Raw genomic sequence first — 21,494 nt, forward strand, 5'->3', positions numbered from 1 at the left:
AATAAATAAATAAATAAAAATAAAAAATAAAAATAAAAAAATAAAAATACAAAATTAGCTGGGTGTGATGGTGCATGCCTGTAATTCCAGATACTCAGGAGGCTGAGGCAGGAGAATTGCTTGAACCCGGGAGGTGGAGGTTGCAGTGAGCCGAAATTGGGCCACTGCACTCTAGCCTGGGCAACAGAGCGAGACTCCGTCTCAACAACAACAAAATAAACACCTAGAAGAACCTGTGGACCTGGGTCAGCAGGTTGGAAACGGGGGCCTGATCACAGCGTTTCTCTGTCTCGGCACTGCTGATTTCTGGGGCTGGCTCGTTCTTTGCTGTGGGGGCGTCCTGTGCATTCTAGGGTGTCAGCATCTCTGGCCTCCACCTTCTAGATGCCAGCAACACGCCCTCTCCCCGAGTTATGACAACCAAACACATCTCCAGGTGTTGCCAAGCGTCCTCAGGGGCAGAGTGGCTCCATCGTGAGAATGACCATCTAGCCTAACCCTGGCATTACTCAAAGGAGAAAAACGTCCACAGAGAGCAATGACAGCCTCACTGTCCACAAACAAGCAAGACCGTGCCACCCCAGGGCCTTTGCACACACCATTTCCTCTGCCTCCCTCCCCTCTGCCATTTCCAGTGCCTCTGGTGTTTTGTTTTTTGTTTTCTGAGTCAGTGTCTCACTCTGTTGCCCAGATTGGAGTGCAATGGCACGATCTCAGCTCACTGCAACCTCCGCCTCCCAGGTTCAAGCAATTCTCCTGCCTCAGCCTCCCAAGTAGCTGGGATTACAGGAGCGTGCCACCACACCCAGCTAATTTTTGTATTTTGAATAGAGTCAGGGTTTCACCATGTTGGCCAGACTGGTCTTGAACTCCTGACCTCAGGTGATCCGCCCACCTCGGCCTCCCAAAGTGCTGGGATTACAGGCATGAGGCACAGCGCCCGGCCTCTTTTTTTTTTTTTTTTTTTGAGATGGAATCTCGCTCTGTTGCCCATGCTGGAATGCAGCAGGGAGATCTCGGCTCACTGCAAACCTGCGCCTCCCAGTTCAAGCAATTCTCCTGCCTCAGCCTCCAGAGTAGCTAGGACTATAAGTGTGCACCACCATGCAGTTAATTTTTGTATTTTTAGTAGAGACGGGGTTTCACCATGTTGGCCAGGCTGGTCTTGAACTCCTGACCTCAGGTGATCTGCCCACCTTGGCCTCCCAAAGTGCTGGGATGACAGGCGTGAGCCACCGTGCCCAGTCCCTCCTGGCCTTTCAGACCAAAGCTCAGAGGGGCCTCTTGCTATTCACCCACATTGACATAAGGACCACTGGCCTCGGCCACAGGGCACACAGGCCGCGGGGACTTGGGGCACACGCACCTTGCGCTGCTCCTTCCTCATGACGTGTTTGTCGTCGTCCTTCCAGTAGGCATCCTCCAGCTCCTTCTGCTTCTTGGCATCAGCGGCCGCCTTGGCCTCTGCCCTCCGTGCCCGGGCCGCTGCCGACTTGGTGTTCTCACCCTGGAACTTCTTGGGCATCCCTCAGCAGGCTGTGGGAAGAGGATGGGGGCAGGGGAGCAGGGGCTGGTGGGGACATCGGCACTCAGCACCCCCAGACTCACACCTGGGCAGCCAGGACCCTCTTGGGGCCTCCATGGCCTTCTCTGTATAAAACAAGGGCTTTGGACTTAGCGCTCTCCTTGTAAAAGTTTATTAAGGCAAAATTCACATCATGACACCAAATGAGCTCATTTGGGCCGGGTCTGGTGGCTCACACCCGTAATCCCAGCACTTTGGAAGGCCGAGGTGGGCGGATCACTTGCGGTCAGGAGTTCGAGACTAGCCTGGCCAACACAGCAACACCCCACCTCCACTAAAACTACAAAAATTAGCTGGACATGGTGGTGTGCACCTGTATTCCCAGCCAGTCAGGAGGCTGAGGCAGGAGAATAGCTTGAACCCAGGAGGTGGAGGTTGAAGTGAGCCAAGATCATGCCACTGCACTCCAGCCTGGGCGATAGAACGAGACTCCGTCTCAATGAAAGGAAAAAAAACTAATTTAAAGGTGTACAATTCAGGCCGGGCGCGGTGGCTCACGCCTGTAATCCCAGCACTTTGGGAGGCCAAGGTGGGCAGATTACCTGAGGTCAGGAGTTCAAAACCAGCCTGGTCAACAGGGTGAAACCCCGTGTCAACTAAAAATAAAAAAATTAGCTGGGTGTGATGGTGGGCACCTTTTTTTTTTTTGAGATGGAGTCTCGCTCTGTCGCCCAGGCTGGAGTGCAGTGGCCGGATCTCAGCTCACTGCAAGCTCCGCCTCCCGGGTTTACGCCATTCTCCTGCCTCAGCCTCCCGAGTAGCTGGGACTACAGACGCCCGCCACCTCGCCCGGCTAGTTTTTTGTATTTTTTAGTAGAGACGGGGTTTCACCGTGTTAGCCAGGATGGTCTCGATCTCCTGACCTCGTGATCTGCCCATCTCGGCCTCCCAAAGTGCTGGGATTACAGATGGTGGGCACCTTTAATCCCAGCTACTTGGGAGGCTGAGGCAGGAGAATTGCTTGAACCTGAGAAGCAGAGGCTGCAGTGAGCCGAGATTGTGCAACTGCACTCCAGCCTGAGCGGCAGAATGAGACTGCCTCTCAAAAAAATAAATAAATAAGAGCTGGGTGTGGTGACGCATGCCTGTAATCCCAGCTACTCAGGAGGCTGAGGCAGGAGAATCACTTGAACCCAGGAGGCGGAGGTTGCAATGAGCTGAGATCACACCACTGCACTCCAGGCTGGGCAACAGAGCGAGACTCCATCTCAAAAAAAAAAAAAAGGTGTACAATTCAGTGTTTAAGTATATTCACAGCGTTGTACAAATACCACCTCTGTCTAGTTGCAGAACACTTGCATCCCCCCAAACGAAGCCACATCGCCATCAGCAGTCACTCCCTGTTCCTCCTCCCCTAGCCCCTGGCAACCACCAATCTGCTTTGTTTCTATGGCTTTGCCTGTTCTGGACATTACAGTCCATATCAACGGAATCATAGGCTGGGTGCGATAGCTCACGTTTGTAATCCCCATGCTTTGGGAGGCTGAGGCAGGAGGATTGCTTGAGGCCAGGAGTTCAAGACCAGCCTGGGCAACAGAGCAAGACTCCATCTCTACAAAATAAAAAATAGGCACAGTGGCTTGTGCCTGTAGTTCCAGCTACTTAGGAGGCTGAGGTGGAAGGATCACCTGAGCATAGGAGGCTGAGGCCACAGTGAGCTGATTGTGCCGCTGCACTCCAGCCTGGGCAACAGAACATGACCCCGTCTATTAAAAGGAAAAAAAAAAAAAAAAAAGGAAATGAGGCACCAATACATGACACAATGTGGTTGAACCTCAACAACACGATGCTGAGTGAAAGAAGCCAGACACAAAAGGCCACACAGTGTGAGAGTACATTTATTCATTTATTTTGGAGACAGGGTCTTACTCTGTCGCCCAGGCTGGAGTGCAGTGACGAGATCTCGGCTTACTGCAGTCTTGACCTCCTGGGCTCAAGAGATCCTACCACCTGAGCCTCCTAAGTAGCTGTGACTATAGGTGCAGGCCACCATGCCTAGATTTTTTTTTTTTTTTTTTTTTTTTTTTAGGCAGGGTCTATGTTGCCCGGGCTGGCCTTGAACTCCTGGGCTCAAGTGATCCTCCTGCCTGGGCCTTCCAAGGTGCTGGGATTACAGGCCTGAGCCGCTGCGCCTGGCCCTTCTTTCCTTTTTATGGCTGAATACTCCTCCACTGCATGGATACGCCACATTTTGTTTGTCCATTTGTCTACAGCTAGACATCTGGGCTATTTCCACAGTGGGGATCTTTTTTTGTTTTGTTTTGAGACAGAGTTTCGCTCTTTCACCCAGGCTGGAGTGCAGTGGCGCAATCTCCGCCCACTGCAACCTCCACCTCCCGGGTTCAAGCAATTCTCCTGCTTCAGCCTTCCGAGTAGCTGGGATCACAGGTGCCCGCCACCACGTCTGGCTAATTTTTGTATTTTTACAGAGATGGGGTTTCATCATGTTGGCCAGGCTGGTCTTGAACTCCTGACTTCAGGTGATCCACCCGCCTTGGCCTCCCAAAGTGCTAGGATTACAGGTGTGAGCCACTGCGCCTGGCCCCATCAGGTCTCTTGCAAGTCATGCTTTTGTGACCATGTGGCAGTCTGTGTGGGGTCCCTCCCCTGTCTGCCCCCGGGAGACTTCAGTCCCCAAATTTCCTAGAGCTGGGTGAACAATAAAGCCACCATAAATTGCCCGCGATGGCTTGGGGTCTGCACCGCTGGGAGATGTTATAACAATCCTAAAGCTTCGGGCCCCTGGGCACCTGGTCCCTATCTGGTGTGAGGCCCACGTGAGAAGCCAGGGAATGACAAGGCACACACAAATGGTAGGCACCACCGTTCACCAAATGTCTGGCCCTTGGTGAAGTGCTTTACAAGGACCAAAACAATGGAATGTCCCCAAAACCTTAAACGTGGGGACTGTCATTTATCCCCATTCTAAAGAGGGGAAGCCGAGGTCTCTGGCCAGGACACACAGGGCTGAACCTGGAGCCTTATCTCAAAAGTCTGTTTTCAGGTGAAGCGGGGGAAGGCCACCAGCTGAGAAATTAATAGCACTCCACCAGGGTGCTGAGGATGCCAGCGCTGTGCCATCCAGGGCATGAGACTCAGCACTCTTCTTATTTTATTTTCAGACGGAGTCTTGCTCTGTCACCCAGGCTGGAGTGCAGTGGCACGATCTCAGCTCACTGCAACCTCCACCTCCTGGGTTCAAGTCATTCTCCCGCCTCTGCCTCCCCTGTAGCAGGGACTACAGGCATGTGCCACCATGCCTATCTGATTTTTGTATTTTTAGTAGAGATGGGGTTTCACCATGTCGGCCAGGCTGGTCTCAAACTCTTGACCTCAAGTGACCCGCTTGCCTCCGCCTTCCAAAGAGCTGGATTACAGGCATAAGCCACAGTGCCTGGCAATTTCTGCTGTTTAATCCACCCAGTCTGTGGTATTAGTTATGACAGTCCAAGCTGACAAATACAGACACTCTTCTGTGTGTGGTAAACACTCACTCACACACACCACGTCACTCAACAAATATGTACTGGGCACCTAATACGTGTGCGATGCTGGGGAAAGAGGTGGCACAAATGAGCTTCCTGCCTGCATGGGACTCCCAGACAAGAGCCACCACATGCAGTCAGAGTCCTAACAAGGGCACACAGGGCGCTGGGGAAGCCCAGAGAGGGCTTCTGACCCAGCCTGGGTCAAAGGGCTTCCTAGAGGAGACAACTAAGGAAAAGTCTGAATGAGTGGGGGAGATCCCAGCCTGCACGGGGGATGCAGGAGATAGGCTGGAAAAAGGGGCGATTTGTATTCCAGGGAGAAGGGAAGGTGTGGAGGGCGTTAGACCCGGAAGGCCCAATCTGTGGGTCACACAAGCCCTCTGGGGTTGTTGAGGAGGTGGACTCCCCAGATGGCAGGAGCTGGGAGCCCAGGCGGGACCAAGGGAGTGGCTCAGGCTGGGCGAGGGGCACACTTAGGAGGGAATCAAGATCCACGGGGATCAAGACCCCACGGATGTGAAGGTAAAAGAACAGAATACGAAGATCAACAATGCCTCCTCCAAGCAGCCCTCCCGGCTATCCCTTCTGAGGTTCCCCACCACTAATCCCCCTACAAGAGGCCGGGGTCGTCCGCACCCAACTCTGTCCCTCTCGAGACCGGAAGCTGCCCTGGGACAGTCCGGGACCAGGGGGCCTCGAACACTACGCTGTCGCGTCGGGCTTCAGTCGTCTGGTCTGGAAATGGGCATCGCCCCCAATTAGGTGTGGTTCAGACTGGATGCCGGAAGTGCTCCCGCCTCCCAGCATCCCTCCTCCAGCCTTCCCAGGGGATGGTCCCAGGCCAAGCAGCCCCCGCCCCGCGCCTTTGCCCCCCGAACCCAGGTTCCGCTCGCGCCGCAGGCGCTCGTACCTCCTTACCCCAGCGCCGGCCCGGTCGCGCCTCCGTGACGTCACCGCGGGGCCTGCGCGCTGAGCTCCTAGCGGCGCGCGCTCATTGCGCCTCGGTACCGCCACCATCTTGGTAAAGGAAAGGATGGCTGGGCCTCGGACCCAAGCCAGGGTAGTCATCCACTTCTTTGTCTCTTCAAAAAGAGGACACTTAATACGCCCTCATTCCCTACGTTCGCTTTATATATTGACGAACCAGGAGGGGCCGGCAGAGGCGAAAATCTAGAACATTGCCTTTACCAAGATGGCCGATGCCCGGACGAAAGATGGCAGCTGCGACTACACACGTGGACTGGCGGTTTCAGCCAGGAGCTGCCCGGCCGCCAGAGCGCGCCCGCGGTCCGTGAGGGGAGGTGGACCCGACGACAGAGCCCTGTGGAAGCCTCTCCGTAGCTCTTTGCAATGCCTTAGCGCTTTAAAATTGCTTTCCTAGTCCTGAGTCTCTGCGACCCACTTGTGACTCTGGGGTGGAACTGGGAGAGGGGAGATAAATGGGGCAGAGAAATTAACACACACCAAGCAGGCCAGGTAGGGAAACTGAGGTTCAGAGAGACCAGGAATTGAGTTTGGCCAAAATGTAACCGCGAGTAGGCTCATAACCGCGAGTAGGCTCAAATTCCGTCTCTTGCTCCTGTAAAGGTAAACTGAGGCTGGAGCCAAACCGGGAACGAAGACACAAGGCAAATGGCAGTAAGAATAGCCTTTTATTAGGGCTTGCCGGCGAGGTTCCTCGGTCCAAAGGCGTGGGCCGAGGAAGTCGCGCTGAGGGAGGAGGGTAGGGGCTTTTTATAGCCCGAGAGGTAGGGAAGCTGGTTGTGCAAACAGGGCCTGGGGGATCTTGAAACTACTAGGGCTGGAGTTGAGTAAGGGTCATGAGGAAGGGGTCTTTGGAAACTGTCAACCGAAATTGCTGTTTACCAACTTGCGGAATGCAGGTGAGCTGCAGGTCATGGGGGAGTGTGGTTGCCTAGCCAGAACTCTGACGTATGTAAGTCTGCGGGTGTGTACAAGGGTGAAGGGAGTCTTTAACAAAAGGCCTGCCACGCCGGGTAACGCCGCCATGTTGGGTCTAGATTCCTGCCTAACAACTCCTGCCAGTGCCTCCCCCTGGATTGCTGACCCGCTCCCCACTTTTGCAATATTATTTATTAATTTTATTTAGAAATTAGGTTTGGGGCGCTAATTTGTCTTAGGCACTATACTTTATATTTTGTGCATTTACTATTTCTCAGTGTCCTCATCAGTAAAAATGGCGGTATTAGGTGTCTAAGGATGGTTACACTGGATCTGACTGTGGAGAGGGAAAAGCAAATGCTTTTGGGGCAGTTTGGGTAGGAGTAGTTGACCACAGAGTCCATTCCCTAAAAGGCATCCCCTCAGTGACCCCGCAGGGACCTAAATCCCAGTGCGCGATGCACCTCCCCTGCTCTAACACCTCCCCTGGGTTCTCATTGTCCCATAAGACTCCTCCCACCTCCAACCCCATCTCCCTCGTCCTCCCTCTCATCCTTCCGTTAGCTCTCAGCTCAGGTCGCACCAGCCCGGTCTTACAAATTGCCAGGGGCAGTCTTGCCTCAGGGAGTTCCCCCAGGAATTTCCCAGGTTTTTCCATAGCCAGCTTCCTCCCTCCCTTCAGGCCTTACCCTAAATATCCCTTCCTCAGAGAGATTCTCCCAGATCCCCCCACCCCCGCCACCAGGCAAAATGGACACGTCCTTCTCCAGGCTTCTTTCTTTCTCCTTCCTTCCTTCCTTCCTTCCTTCCTTCCTTCCTTCCTTCCTTCCTTCCTTCCTTCCTTCCTTCCTTCCTTCCTTCCTTCCTTCCTTCCTTCTTTCCTTCCTTCCCTCCCTTCCTCCTTCCTTCCTTCCTTCCCTCCCTCCCTCCCTCCTTCCTTCCTTCTTTTTTTTTTGAGACACGGTCTTGCTCTGTCTTCCAGGCTGGAGTTCAGTGGCGCGATCTAGGCTCACTGCAACCTCCACCTCCCGGGTTCAAGCGATTCTCCTGCTCCTGCCTCAGCCTCCCAAGTAGCTGGGAATACAGGCATGTGCCACTGCGCCCGGCTATTTTTTTTTTTTTTTTTTTTTTTTTTTAGTAGAGACGGAGTTTCACCCATGTGGGCCAGGCTGGTCTTGAACTCCTGACCTCAGGTGATCCAACCGCCTCAGCCTCCCAAAGTGCTGGGATTACAGGTGTGAGCCACCACACCCGGCCCCTCTTTCTTTTTTTTCTTTTGTAATATCAAGTTGCTTTAACATTTTGTGGACCTGTTTAGTTTTGGTCTCCCCCATGGCTTCGATGTCCAGAGGTGAAGTTCATTTGGCCCTTAGAAGAAGAGGCTCAATATAACCATGTATTGTCAGTGTTGAGGGAGGCGTTGGAAGGTGCCAAAGGCATCTTAATTAACCTTCCACTGATAAAGAACCAGGCCTGTCACGCCTTCCCGACCAGGCTTGTCACACTTTCCTAAGTGTGATAAGATAGCCTCTTCCTTCATATTGACATAACTTAGGGGTGTAGATCAAGTGAATTTCAATCCAGAACAAGCCACGTCTTCAGCAAGGTGACTTCTGGTGTCTCCAAGGCACCCCGCCACGGAGTGCAGTGCCCAGAACCGTACAGCTTCTATTGTTCTAACATTCTGTAACTTTTAGATGTGCGCGTTCTCAAGTATTGAAGTCCTACTGTGCGCCACAGCTGGTACCACACAGCAGGATGAGACAGAAAGGGCTCTGGTTGCAGGGGGCTCAAAGTCGGAAAATCACATGAAAGATTATTATCCTGGCTGGTCGCGGTGGCTCATGCCTGGGATCCCAACCCTTTGGAAGGCTAAGATGGGAGGATCGCTTGAGGCCAGCCTGGGCAACATGATGAGACCCCATCTCTACAGAAAATAAAAATATTTGCTGGGCATGGTGGCATGTTCATCCTCCCATTCAAGAGTCTCACTTGAGCCCAGAAGTTGGAGGCTGTAGTGAGCTATGATAGCGCCACTGCACTCCAGCCAGCCCGGGCAAAGGAGCCTGTCTCTTAAAAAATAATAATAGGCCGGGCGCGGTGGCTCAAGCCTGTAATCCCAGCACTTTGGGAGGCCGAGACGGGCGGATCACAAGGTCAGGAGATCGAGACCATCCTGGCTAACACGGTGAAACCCCGTCTCTACTAAAAAATACAAAAACCTAGCCGGGCGAGGTGGCGGGCGTCTGTAGTCCCAGCTACTCGGGAGGCTGAGGCAGGAGAATGGCGTGAACCCGGGAGGCGGAGCTTGCAGTGAGCTGAGATCCGGCCACTGCACTCCAGTCTGGGCGACAAAGCGAGACTCTGTCTCAACAACAACAACAAAAATAATAATAATAATAATAAAGGCCAGGCATAGTGGCTCACGCCTGTAATCCTAGCACTTTGGGAGGCCGAGCTGGGCAGATCACCTAAGGTCAGGAGTTCGAGACCTGCCTGACCAACATGGCGAAACCCTGTCTTTACTAAAAACACAAAAATTAGCTGGGCTTGGTGGTGCATGCCTGTAATCCCAGCTACTTGGGAGGCTGAGGCAGGAGAATCACTTGACCCCAGGAGGCAGAGGTTGCAATGAGCCAAGATCATGCCATCACACTCCAGCCTGGGCTACAGAGCATGACTCCATCTCAAAATAAATAAATAATAATAATAAAGGTCAGGCATTGTAGCTCATGCCTATAATCCCAGCACTTCAGGAGGCTGAGGTGGGCAGATCACTTGAGGTCAGGAGTCCAAGACCAGCCTGGCTAACATGGTGAAACCCCATCTAAAAATTACCCAGGCGTGGTGGCATGTGCCTGTAATCCCAGCTACTTGGGAGGCTGAGGCAGGAGAATCACTTGAACCTGGGAGGCGGAGGTTGCAGTGAGCTGAGATCATGCTACTGCACTCCAGCCTGGGTGATAGAGTAACACTCTGTCTCAAAAGTAATAACAATAATAATAATAATAATGATCCTAATCGTGACTAAAAGATGTGCCTGGGGTTGAAACAGGGTTGTGGAGGCCCACAGCCTGGGTGATCAAAGAGGGCTTCTCAGAGGTGCTGTTATTTTTTTTTTTTTTTTTTTTTTTTTTGAGACGGAGTCTTGCTCTGCCGCCCAGGCTGGAGTGCAGTGGCCGGATCTCAGCTCACTGCAAGCTCCGCCTCCCAGGTTTACGCCATTCTCCTGCCTCAGCCTCCCGAGTAGCTGGGACTACAGGCGCCCGCCACCTCACCCGGCTACTTTTTTGTATTTTTTTTAGTAGAGACGGGGTTTCACCGTGTTAGCCAGGATGGTCTCGATCTCCTGACCTCGTGATCCGCCCGTCTCGGCCTCCCAAAGTGCTGGGATTACAGGCTTGAGCCACCGCGCCCGGCCGAGGTGCTGTTATTTAAACAAAGCTCTGAAGCTTCAGAAGGAAAGAGTTGAATGAAAAAGAGAGGGAAAGGTGTTCTGGGCAGAGGGAACAGCATATGCAAAGGTGAGGAGGTGAATATAAAGTGAGGAAGAAACAAGTAGCCCTGGACCACTGTCAGCTAGCAGTTGGCCTGGCAGTCACAGCTAAGCTGTGGAGTTTTTGATTGACGAAACCAATTTCATGGAATGTCCACATCAGACAGGGACACTCAGACCAGTGACACTTGGCCATAGAAAAACAAAACCCTTCCGTAATCGAGTCTTAGCACAGGTGAATACAAGAGCATTGTCCAAACCACAAAAATGGCCAAACCTCCCCATCTCCTGGCCAAAGGGTGTGACTGCTAGTTTTCGCCAATTCCCAGCAGGTTCCCCTGCCTTCTAGGTAAAAGGATTATTAAAGGCCAGGCGCCGTGGCTCACGCCTGTAATCCCAGCACTTTGGGAGGCTGAGGCAGGCAGATCATGAGGTCAGGAGATTGAAATCATCCTGGCTAACACAGTGAAACCCCATCTCTACTAAAAATACAAAATTAGCCGGGCATGGTGGTGGGCGCCTGTAGTCCCAGCTACTCGGGAGGCTGAGGCAGGAGAATGGCGTGAACCCGGGAGGCGGAGCTTGCAGTGAGCCGAGATCGAGCCACAGCACTCCAGCCTGGGCAACAGAGCGAGACTCCATCTCAGAAAAAAAAAAAAAAAAAAAAAAAAAAGATTATTAAAATATTTAGAGAATTGTCCCCACTAGCTGTTTGCAGGCAATCCAAGGCAGAATCCCACTCCCTTGAACTCTCCTCAAATCACCCCACAGTTGCCCTAGTTCTGTAACATGCTCTTTCTCACTTTCTCTTTCTGAGATAGACAGAACCCCTTCCGGTGTTTCTTCCTTCAATGCATTAATCCATAAACCCAGCTGGGTTTCACTGCAGCTGTTTTTCTGGTGGTATTTGACATCAACAGGACTGGACGTCCTACTGAGATTGGGCTGAGACCCTCCCTGCCACCAATCAGTAACCTGGACTCAGCAAAAGTGCGCACATCTGAGGTCGGGCGCGGTGGCTCATGCCTGTAATCCCAGCACTTTGGGAGGTCAAGGCAGGCAGGTCACCTGAGGTCAGGAGTTGAAGACCAACCTGGCCAACAGTGTGAAACCCTGTCTCTACTAAAAATACAAAAAGTGGCTGGGCGCGGTAGTGTGCGCCTGTAATCCCAGCTACTCGGGAGGCTGAGGCAGGAGGATTGCTTGAACCCGGGAGGCAGAGGTTACAATGAGCTGAGATCCGGCCACTGAACTCCAGCCTGGGTGGTAGAGCAAGACTCTGTCTCAAAAAAAAAAAAAAAAAAAAAAAGTGTGCACGTCTGAGATCTTTGTGTCTCTATCTGCTTAAGGTGATTCTGCCTATGGCTGGAAGGTAAGTTAATGCTGAATGGAGTTTCGGTTATGATCTCATTAGGGCCCTTCCACGCAGGGTTTATTTCATTTGCTATTCTAGGAATGAGTTTCTCCGGGGTTTTTTTTTGGTTTTCTGATCAGTCACTCTGTTCCTTGGTTAAATTGTTTTCTCTCTGGATACCTCCTCCTGTGGTCTGTCTCTTGTGCAGGCCTGTATGAGTTTCTGGTGGCTGCAGTAGCAAATGACCACAAACTAGTGGTTTTGAGAACAACAGAAATTGGCTGGGTGCGGTGGCTTATGCCTGTAATCCCAGCACTTTGAAAGGCCGAGGAAGGTGGATCTCCTGAGGTCAGGAGTTCGAGACTAGCCTGACCAACATGGTGAAACCCTATCTTTACTAAAAATACAAAAATTAGCCAGGTGTGGTGGTGTATGCCTGTAATCCCAGCTACTCAGGAGGCTGAGGCAGAAGAATCTCTTGAACCTGGGAGGCAGAGGTTGCAGTGAGCCAAGATAGTGCCACTGGATTGCAGCCTGGGAGACAGAGCAAGACTCTGTCTCAAAAAAAAAAAAAAAAAAGCCGGGCGCGGTGGCTCAAGCCTGTAATCCCAGCACTTTGGGAGGCCGAGACGGGTGGATCACAAGGTCAGGAGATCGAGACCATCCTGGTTAACACAGTGAAACCCCGTCTCTACTAAAAAATATAAAAAACTAGCCGGGCGAGGTGGTGGGCGCCTGTAATCCCAGCTACTCGGAGGCTGAGGCAGGAGAATGGCGTGAACCCGGGAGGCGGAGCTTGCAGTGAGCTGAGATCTGGCCACTGCACTCCAGCCTGGGCGACAGAGCGAGACTCCGTCTCAAAAAAAAAAAAAAAAAGGAAACAATGCAAATCAATTCTCTCATAGTCCTGGAGGCTTTAAGTCTAAAATCAAGGTCTCACTTTGTTGCCCAGGGAGGAGTGGAGTCGTGCAATCTTGGCTCACTGCAGCCTTGACCTCCTGGGCTCAAGTGATCCTCCTGCCTCAGCCTCCCAAGTAGCTGGAACTACAGGCCTCACCGCCAAGTCCAGCTAATTTTTTTTTTTTTTTTTGAGATGGAGTCTCACTCTGTCACCAGGCTGGAGTGCAGTGCTGCGATCTTGGCTCACTGCAACCTCCGCCTCCTGGGTTGAAGTGATTCTCCTTGTCCTCAGTGAGAGGTACCATTGGAGAGGGACATGTTTGGTTTTGGTTTTGTTTTTTTGAGACAGGATCTGCCTCCATCACCCAGGTTGGAGTGCCGTAGTGTGATCATGGCTCACTGTAACCTCTGCCTCCCAGGCTCAAGCAGTTCTCCTGCCTCAGCCTCCCGAGTAACTGGGACTACAGGTGTGCACCACCACGCCCAGCTAATTTTTGTATTTTTAGCAGAGATGGGGTTTCACCATGTTGGCCAGGATGATCTTGATCTCTCGACCTCGTGATTCACCCGTCTCAGCCTCCCAGAGTGCTGGGATTACAGGTGTGAGCCACTGCGCCTGGCCAATTTTTGTATATTTTTTTAATTTTTATTTTTTACCGGTCATCTTTTATTTGGAGGTTAATTCCCATTAGGACATGAAAGGATTCAGCAACGATCGAGATTGTGTTCCTCACGGAGGGGCTCGGGCCGAGGTCATGGGGTCAAGGGGTGGTGCAGAGTGTGTCCTCTTCAGTGGTATTTGCGGAGCCGCTCGTGCTTGAGATGCTTGTAGGAAAGGCAGTAGTTGAAGAGCACGTAGCATGCCAGCACCATGGTAATCCCCGAGATGCTCCCCTCCTAACGTCAATGTACTTGTTGTAGTACTGGTAGTAACCTCTTCGAAATGCTCTGAAAATGCCACTAGGGCTGAAGTCCCACATCAAGATCCAGCTTGGCAGCTCCCCCAGTTTGACCTCCAGAAGTTTCTTGTCCTTCACCGGTACAACTGACGCCATCTTGGAGCCCTGGTGTCCACTGTCAATTTTTGTATTTTTTGTAGAGACGAGGTCTCACCATGTTGCCCAGGCTGGTCTCGAATCCTGGGCTCAAGTGATCCTCCTGCCTTGACCTCCCCAAGTGCTGGGATTGCATTGTGGATCCATCGGGGAAATGTAGATAGAGGGAGGACAGGTCTAGACTCAGTAAGTCACCCTTGAGTCAATGATGATGGCCAAAGTGTTCCAAAGATCTCCTTGGACCACTGTCCTTTGGGAAACTTTTCACCATTTCAAAATCTTATAAGGAAGCTGTGCACAGTGTTGTGCACTTGTAGTCCCAGTTACTCAGGAGGCTGAGGCAGGAGAATCGCTTGAGCCCGGGAGGCAGAGGTTGCAGTGAGCCATGATCACACTATGGCACTCCAACCTGGGTGACAGAGCCGGATCCTGTCTCAAAAAAACAAAATGTGTCTCTCTCCAATGGTACCTCCCACTGGGGACAATTTAGAATTTGAGTGGCCACTGTGAGACTTTTCCACTGGAGAGGAGACTTTTAATGGAAAGATCAAATTCTCATGAGGCGATCATCTGTTGTGCTATTTATTTATTTATTTGAGACAGGGTCTCACTCTGCTGCTCAGGCTGGAGTGCAGTAGTGCAATCACAGCTTACTGCAGCCTCGGCCTCCCAGGCTCTAGCAGTCCTCCTGCCTCAGCCTCCCGAGTAGCTCGGACTACAGGTGTGTACCACCACACCCGGCTACCTGAAACGTTTTTTTAAAAATTGCAATAGGGTCTCGCTCTGTTGCCCAGGCTGGTCTCGAACTGCTGGGCTCAAGAGATCCTCCCCCTTGGCCTCCCAAAGTGCTGGGACTACAAGTGTGAGCCACCATGCCCAATTAATTTTTGTATTTTTAGTAGAGACGGGTTTTTGCCATGTTGGCCAGGCTAGTCTCGAACTTGGGACCTCAGGTGATCTGCCCATCTCAGCCTCCCAAAGTGCTGGGATTACAAGTGTGAGCCACCGCACCTGGCCAATTGTCTTTTGAAGGTCCAATTTTTATGTTTGTCTGGAGCCCCCTTTATCTCCGTTCTTTAATTTTTCTTTTTTCTTCCTTCCTTTCCCTTTTTCTTGTCTTTTCTTTTTTATTTCTTTCTCTTTCCTTCCTTTCTCATATCTTTCCTTCCTTTCCCTTTCTTTTCTTTCTGGGCTCCCTCTCTCTCTCCTTCCTTCCTTTTCTTTCTCTCTTTCTCTTTCTTTCATAGGGACATGGCAACATACTGAGACCCACAGCAAGAACTGTTCCTCTAACTTATTTTTTTCTGGCCTTCTCCCTCCCTTTTCTCCTCACTTGGGAAACTTGAAAGATGACAGGCCAGCCACAGTAGCTCATGCCTGTAATCCTAGCACTTTGGGAGACCAAAGTGGGAAGATCATTTGAGGCCAGGAGTTTTGAGACCTGCCTCAAAACTCTTGCCCATGCCTGGCTAATTTTTTGTATTTTTAGTAGAGACGGGGTTCCACCGTGTTAGCCAGGATGGTTTCGATCTCCTCACCTTGTGATCCGCCCACCTCAGCCTCCCAAAGGGCTGGGATTACAGACATGATCTGTAGAGAGAGACAAGACAAGAGAGACCCCTGTCTCTACAAAAATAAAACAAAAAAAAAAAATCAGCTGGTGTGGTGGCGAGCTTGTCTTCATAGCTACTCAGGACGATTGCTTGAGCCCAGGAGTTGGAGGCTGCAGTGAGCCGCCATTGCACTGCTTGCACTCCAGCTTGAGCAACAGAGTAAGACCCTCTCTCAAAAAAAAAAAAAAAAAAAAAAAAAATCCTAACTGTGACCAAAAGATGTGTCTGGTGTTGAAATGAGTTATAGAGACCCACAGCCTGTGTGATCAAAGAGGGCTTCTCAGAGAAGGTGGCATTTAAGCAGCGCTCTGAAACTTGAGAAGGAAAGAGCTGAGTGAAGACAGGGAAGGAAAGGCATTCTGAGCAGAAGGAACAGCATATGCAAAGGCGAGAAGGTGAATGTAAAGTAAAGAAGAAAAAATTAGGCCGGGCGCGGTGGCTCAAGCCTGTAATCCCAGCACTTTGGGAGGCCGAGATGGGCGGATCACGAGGTCAGGAGATCAAGACCATCCTGGCTAACACGGTGAAACCCCGTCTCTACTAAAAAATACAAAAATCTAGCCGGGCGAGGTGGCGGGCGCCTGTAGTCCCAGCTACTGGGGAGGCTGAGGCAGGAGAATGGCGTAAACCCGGGAGGCGGAGCTTGCAGTGAGCTGAGATCCGGCCACCGCACTCCAGCCTGGGCGACAGAGCAAGACTCCGCCTCAAAAAAAAAAAAAAAAAAAAAAAAAAAAAAGAAGAAAAAATTGGCCCCAGGTTCTGGTCAACTGGGAGTTGGGCTGGTAGTCACAGCGAAGCCGAGGAGTTCTTTGGTTGAACATATACAATTTCACAGAATGACCACATCAAACAGGGCCACTCCGTCCAGGATGAAACCAGACAAAAATGAAAACCCTTCCGTAACTGAGTCTTACCACAGATGAATATAAGAGCATTGTCCAAACCACAGACATGGCCAAACCTCCCCATTTCCTGACCACAGGAGTGACTGCAATGAGATACAATCACACCACTCCAGCCTGGACGACAAAAGTGAGACCCTGTCTCCAATTAAAAAGAGAGAAAGAAAAGGAAAAATCATTGTTATGTGCGGAAAAATCATTGTCATTCTATGTCCAGAATAGGAGTATCCACTTCATGGCTGGGCACGGTGGCTCACGCCTGTAATCCCGGCACTTTGGGAGGCCAAGGCAGGTGTATCACCTGAGATCAAGAGTTCGAGATCAGCCTGACCAATATAGTGAAACCCTGTCTCTACTAAAACTACAAAACTCAGGTGTGGTGGTGCACACCTGTAGTCTCAGCTACTCGGGAGGCTGAGACAGGAGAATTGCTTGAACCTGGGAAGCAGAAGTTGCAGTGAGCCGAGATCGCACCACTGTACTCCAGCCTGGGTGACAGAGGGAGACCCCATCTCAAAAAAAAAAAAAAAAAAAAAGAAAAGAAAAGGAGTATCCACTCCGGTTAACTATTCAAAAAGGGCTAAAAGACACACATTTATAGCAGTATTGTTCACGATCGCCAAAAAGTGGAAACAATTCAGCTGTTCCTTAAAGGATGTGTGGATCAACAGACTGTGGTCAATCCATGAAATGGAATACTATGCAGCCATAAAAAGGAATGAAGCACTGATCCATCCTACAGCACGGATGAACCCTGAAAACACGATGCTGAGTGAAAGAAGCCAGGCACAAAAGACCATAGAGTGTCTGATTCCATTTATAAAAATGTCCAGGATCATGGCCGGGCATGGTGGCTCACACCTATAATCCCAGCACTTTGGGAGGCCGAGGTAGGCAAATCACCCGAGGTCAGGAGTTCGAGACCAGCCTGGTCAACATGGTGAAACCCTGTCTCTACTAAAAATACAAAAGTTAGCTGGGTGTGGTGGTGGTGCCTGTAATCCCAGCTACTTGGGAGGCTGAGGGAGGAGAATCACTTGAACCCCAGAGGCGAAGGTTGCAGTGAGCCGAGATTGTGCCATTGCACTCCAGCCTGGGTGACAGAGTGAGTCTCTGTCTCAAAGAAGAAGAAGAAATATCTAGGGTTAAGCATGGTCATTCACACTTGTAATTCCAGCACTTTGGAAGGCCAAGGAGGGAGGATTGCTTTGAGCCTAGAAGTTTGAGACAAGCTTGGGTAATGCAAGAAGACCCCATTTCTACAAAACAGCCAGGCACGGTGGCTCATGCCTGTAATCTTAGCACTCTGAGTGGCTAAAGCCAGAGGACCACTTGATCTCTGGAGTTCAAGACCAGCCTGGGCAACACAGAGAAACCATGTCTCTATCCAAAAAAAGTTTTAAAAATTAGCCAGAGCCGGACACGGTGGATCATATCTGTAATCCCAGGACTTTGGGAGGCTGAGGTGGGCAGATCACAAGGTCAGGAGATCGAAACCATCCTGGCTAACACGGTGAAACCCCGTCTCTACTAAAAATACAAAAAATTAGCCAGGCATGGTGGCATGCACCTGTAGTCTCAGCTACTCAGGAGGCTGAGGCAGGAGGATCACTTGAGCCCAGAAAGTTGAGGCTGCAGTGAGCATTGATTATGCCAGTACACACCAGCCTGGGTGACAGAGTGAGACATTGTCTCTTAATGAATAAAAATAGAAAGATTTCAAAAATAATAAAGTGCTAAATGAATTGGGCAAAAAAGAAGGGCTTAAAATAAATAAAACCAGCCTGGGCAACATGGCAAGACTCCATATACACAAAAATTTTAAAAATTAGCCAGGTGTGGGGCTGGGTACTATGGCTCATGCCTGTGATCCCAGCACTTCAGGAGGCTGGGGTGGGCGGATCACTTGAGGTCTGGAGTTTCAGACCAGCCTGACCAATCTGGTAAAAACCTGTCTCTACTAAAAATACAAAAATTAGCCCAGCATGGTGGTGGGTGCCTGTAATCCCAGCTACTTGGGAGGCTGAGGCACGAGAATCCTTGAACTTGAGAGGCAGAGGTTGCAGTGAGCCGAGATCACGCCACTGCACTCCAGCCTGGGTGATAGAGTGAGACTCCATCTAAAAAAAAAAAAAAAAAAATAGCCGAGTGTGATGGTGCATAGTTGTGGTCCCAGCTACTCAGGAGGCTGAGGTGGGAGGATTGCTTGAGCCCAGGAGGTTGAGGCTGCAGTGAGCCAGATTGTGCCACTGCACGCCAGCATGGGCAACAGAGCGAGACTCTGTCTAAAAAATAAAAAATCAGAACAGGCGCGGTGGCTCATGCCTGTAATCCCACCACTTAGGGAGGCCAAGGCACCCTGAGGTCAGGATTTCGAGACCAGCCTGGCCAACAGGGTGAAACCCCATCTCTACTAAAAACGCAAAAAATTACCTGGGCGTGGTGGTGTGAGCCTGTAATCCCAGCTACTCGGAAGGCTGAGTCAGGAGAATGGCTTGAACCTGGGAGGCGGAGATTGCAGTGAGCCGAGATCATGCCATTGCACTCCAGCCCAGGCAACAAGAGTGAAACTTCATCTCATAAATAAATAATAAATAAATAAATAAAATAAAATTAAAAAACAAAAAACAAAGACGAGGGAATTTGGAACATGGGGCCATGTGAAGAAGGCAGTGACTGGAGAGATGTGGCCACAAGCCAAGGAATTGCCAAGGACGGCTGAAGCCACCAGAAGCCAGGGGAGAGGCCTGGGATGGATTCTCTCAGCCTCCAGAAGGAACCAGCACTGCCCACACCTTGATTTCAGACTTCTGGCCTCTAGTGCTGTGAGACAATACATTTCTGTAGTTTTCTGTTTTTCTGCTTTTTGTTGTTATTTTTTTTTGTTTGTTTTTTTTTTTTTTTTTTTTTTGAGACAGAGTCTCGCTCTGTCGCCCAGGCTGGAGTGCAGTGGCGCGATCTCGGCTCACTGCAAGCTCCGCCTCCCGGGTTCACGCCATTCTCCTGCCTCAGCCTCCTGAGTAGCTGGGACTACAGGTGCCCGCCACGGCGCCCGGCTAATTTTTTGTATTTTTAGTAGAGACGGGGTTTCACCGTGGTCTCGATCTCCTGACCTTGTGATCCACCCACCTCGGCCTCCCAAAGTGCTGGGATTACAGGCGTGAGCCACCGCACCTGGCTTGTTGTTATTGTTGAGACAAGGTCTTGTTCTGTCACCCAGGCGGGAATGCAGTTGCACGATCTCAGCTCACTGCAACCTCCACCTCCTGGGCTCAAGCAGTCCTCCCATTTCAGCTTCCCTAGTAGCTGGGACTACAGGTGTGCACCACCATACCTGGCTAACTTTTTGTTATTTTTTAGATACAGGGTTTCGCCATGTGACCCAGGTTGGTCTTGAACTCCTTGGCTCAAGCAATCCTCCTGCCTCGGCCTCCCAAAGTGCTGGGATTACAGGTGTATGCCATCACATCCAGCCTTTTCTGCTGTTTTAAGCCACCTAGTTTGTGGAGCTAGGTTACATCAGCCTCAGGAACCTCATGTCATAGATTTACTTCTATAATGTAAATCTCCTAGAATGTATGTTTTCTTCACATACTTAATTCCAACCTTCATCTTTCAAAATTGGATCTTAATCCTATGTCCACAAACTGCTTCTGCTGAAGTCATTGCAACCCTATCGGGAAGCCCAGCCCATCAAGAGTGGAAACAAATATTGGGATTATCCTTATCGTAATAGTCAATGTGTTCTTAGGGACACCTCAGCCACTGCAGGAACTGTTTAACTGACCTTAGAAAACCCCTTCCCCAGCCAGGCACAGTTTCTCATGCCTGTAATCCCAGCACTTTGGGAGGCCAAGGTGGGCAGATCATGAGGTCAGGAGATTGAGACCATCCTGGACAACATGGTGAAACCCCGTCTCTACTAAAAATACAAAAATTAACCGGGCGTGGTGGTGCTTGCCTATAGTCCTAGTTACTTGGGAGGCTGAGGCAGGAGAATTGCTTGAACCCAGGAGGCGGAGGTTGCAGTGAGCCGAGATCATGTCATTGCATTCCAACCTGGCAACAGAGTAAGACTCTGTCTCAAAAAAAAAAAAAAAAAAAAAAAAAAAGAAAAGAAAAGAAAACTCCTTCCCTTAAGGGATTGCTGTGCGGCTCACTCATTTATTTATTTATTGAGACAGGGTCTTGCTTTATTGCCCAGGCTGGAGTGCAGTGGCACTATCAAGCTCACTGTAACCTCAAACTCCTGAGCTCAGGCAATCCTCCTGCCTTAGCCTCCCGAGTAGCTGGGACCAAAGACATGGGCCACAATGCCCAGCTAAATTTTTATTTTCTTTGTTTTTTGTTTGTTTGTTTTGAGGTGGGGATGGGGTCACTCTGTGTTGCCCAGGCTGGTCTTGAACTCCTGGACTCAAGCAATCCTCTTGCCTCGTACTCTCAAAGCACTAAGATTACAGGCATGAGCCAGTGCACTTGGCCATGGGGAAAGCCTTTAAGATGGTTTGCAATGATCCCCACCTCCTGGCATTCTTTCTTTTGTAGAATTCCCTCTCTTTGAATGTGTGCTGATTGCCTTTTTTTTTTTTTTTTTTTTTTTTTTTTTTTGAGATAGGGTCTCATTCTGTCACGCAGACTGGACTGTAATGGCGATCTTGGCTCACTGCAACCTCTGCCTCCCAGGTTCAAACAATTCTCCTGCCTCAGCCTCCCGAGTAGCTGGGATTACAGGCGCCCACCACCACACCTGGCTAATTTTTGTATTTTTAGTGGAGATGGGTTTGGCCAAGCTGGTCTTGAACTCCTGACCTCAAGGGATTCACCTGCCTTGGCTTCCCAAAGTGCTGGGATTACAGGTGTGAGCCACTGTGCCCAGCCTTTACTGACTGCCTTTTAATCACTATTATACAATAGAAGCAAGGAGCCATCACTTCTGAAATTAGATTTAAAAGACAATGGCTTCCTATTCTCCAGTTTCCCAGCCGCCTCTGCAGGTAGAGGTGGCCCAGGACCCAGTTCTGACCAATGAGCCCTAAGAGGAAGGATGCTGTGGGAATTTCTGGGAAATATTTTTATGCCTTTATCTGATCAAAGGGAAATGCAGCTGGCATTCACCCTTACCCCCTTGTTTCTGCCTTGAATGTGCTTTTCCCCTTACCCCTTGTTTCTGACTTGAATGTGATGTCTGGAGCTGCAGCA

General features: G+C 50.6%; 1 protein-coding gene and 1 pseudogene across 29 annotated transcripts in view; both read right to left on the reverse strand.

The window, feature by feature from the left end:
• The window catches only part of CCDC124 (coiled-coil domain containing 124), a 112,976-nt gene that overhangs the window by 6,455 nt on the left and 85,027 nt on the right, over nucleotides 1-21,494 (reverse strand). For 12 of the 29 annotated variants that reach the window (XM_050769789.1, XM_050769790.1, XM_050769797.1 and 9 more), the window contains exons 2-3: nucleotides 5,984-6,017; nucleotides 1,367-1,536 (exon numbers count right to left, since the gene is read on the reverse strand). In XM_050769789.1, the coding sequence (XP_050625746.1) occupies nucleotides 1,367-1,525 (159 nt within the window). In that variant the 5' untranslated portion in view covers nucleotides 1,526-1,536; nucleotides 5,984-6,017. Of the gene's footprint in view, nucleotides 1-1,366; nucleotides 1,571-5,983; nucleotides 6,037-13,291; nucleotides 13,302-21,494 lie in introns of those variants that run through there. The other 17 variants (XM_050769804.1, XM_050769806.1, XM_050769808.1 and 14 more) reach the window with 6 other exon arrangements.
• Nucleotides 13,369-13,780, reverse strand: LOC126942377 (ATP synthase subunit f, mitochondrial-like; annotated as a pseudogene).

This window comes from Macaca thibetana, chromosome 19 (genome assembly GCF_024542745.1).
Source record: "Macaca thibetana thibetana isolate TM-01 chromosome 19, ASM2454274v1, whole genome shotgun sequence".
NCBI lineage: Eukaryota > Metazoa > Chordata > Mammalia > Primates > Cercopithecidae > Macaca > Macaca thibetana.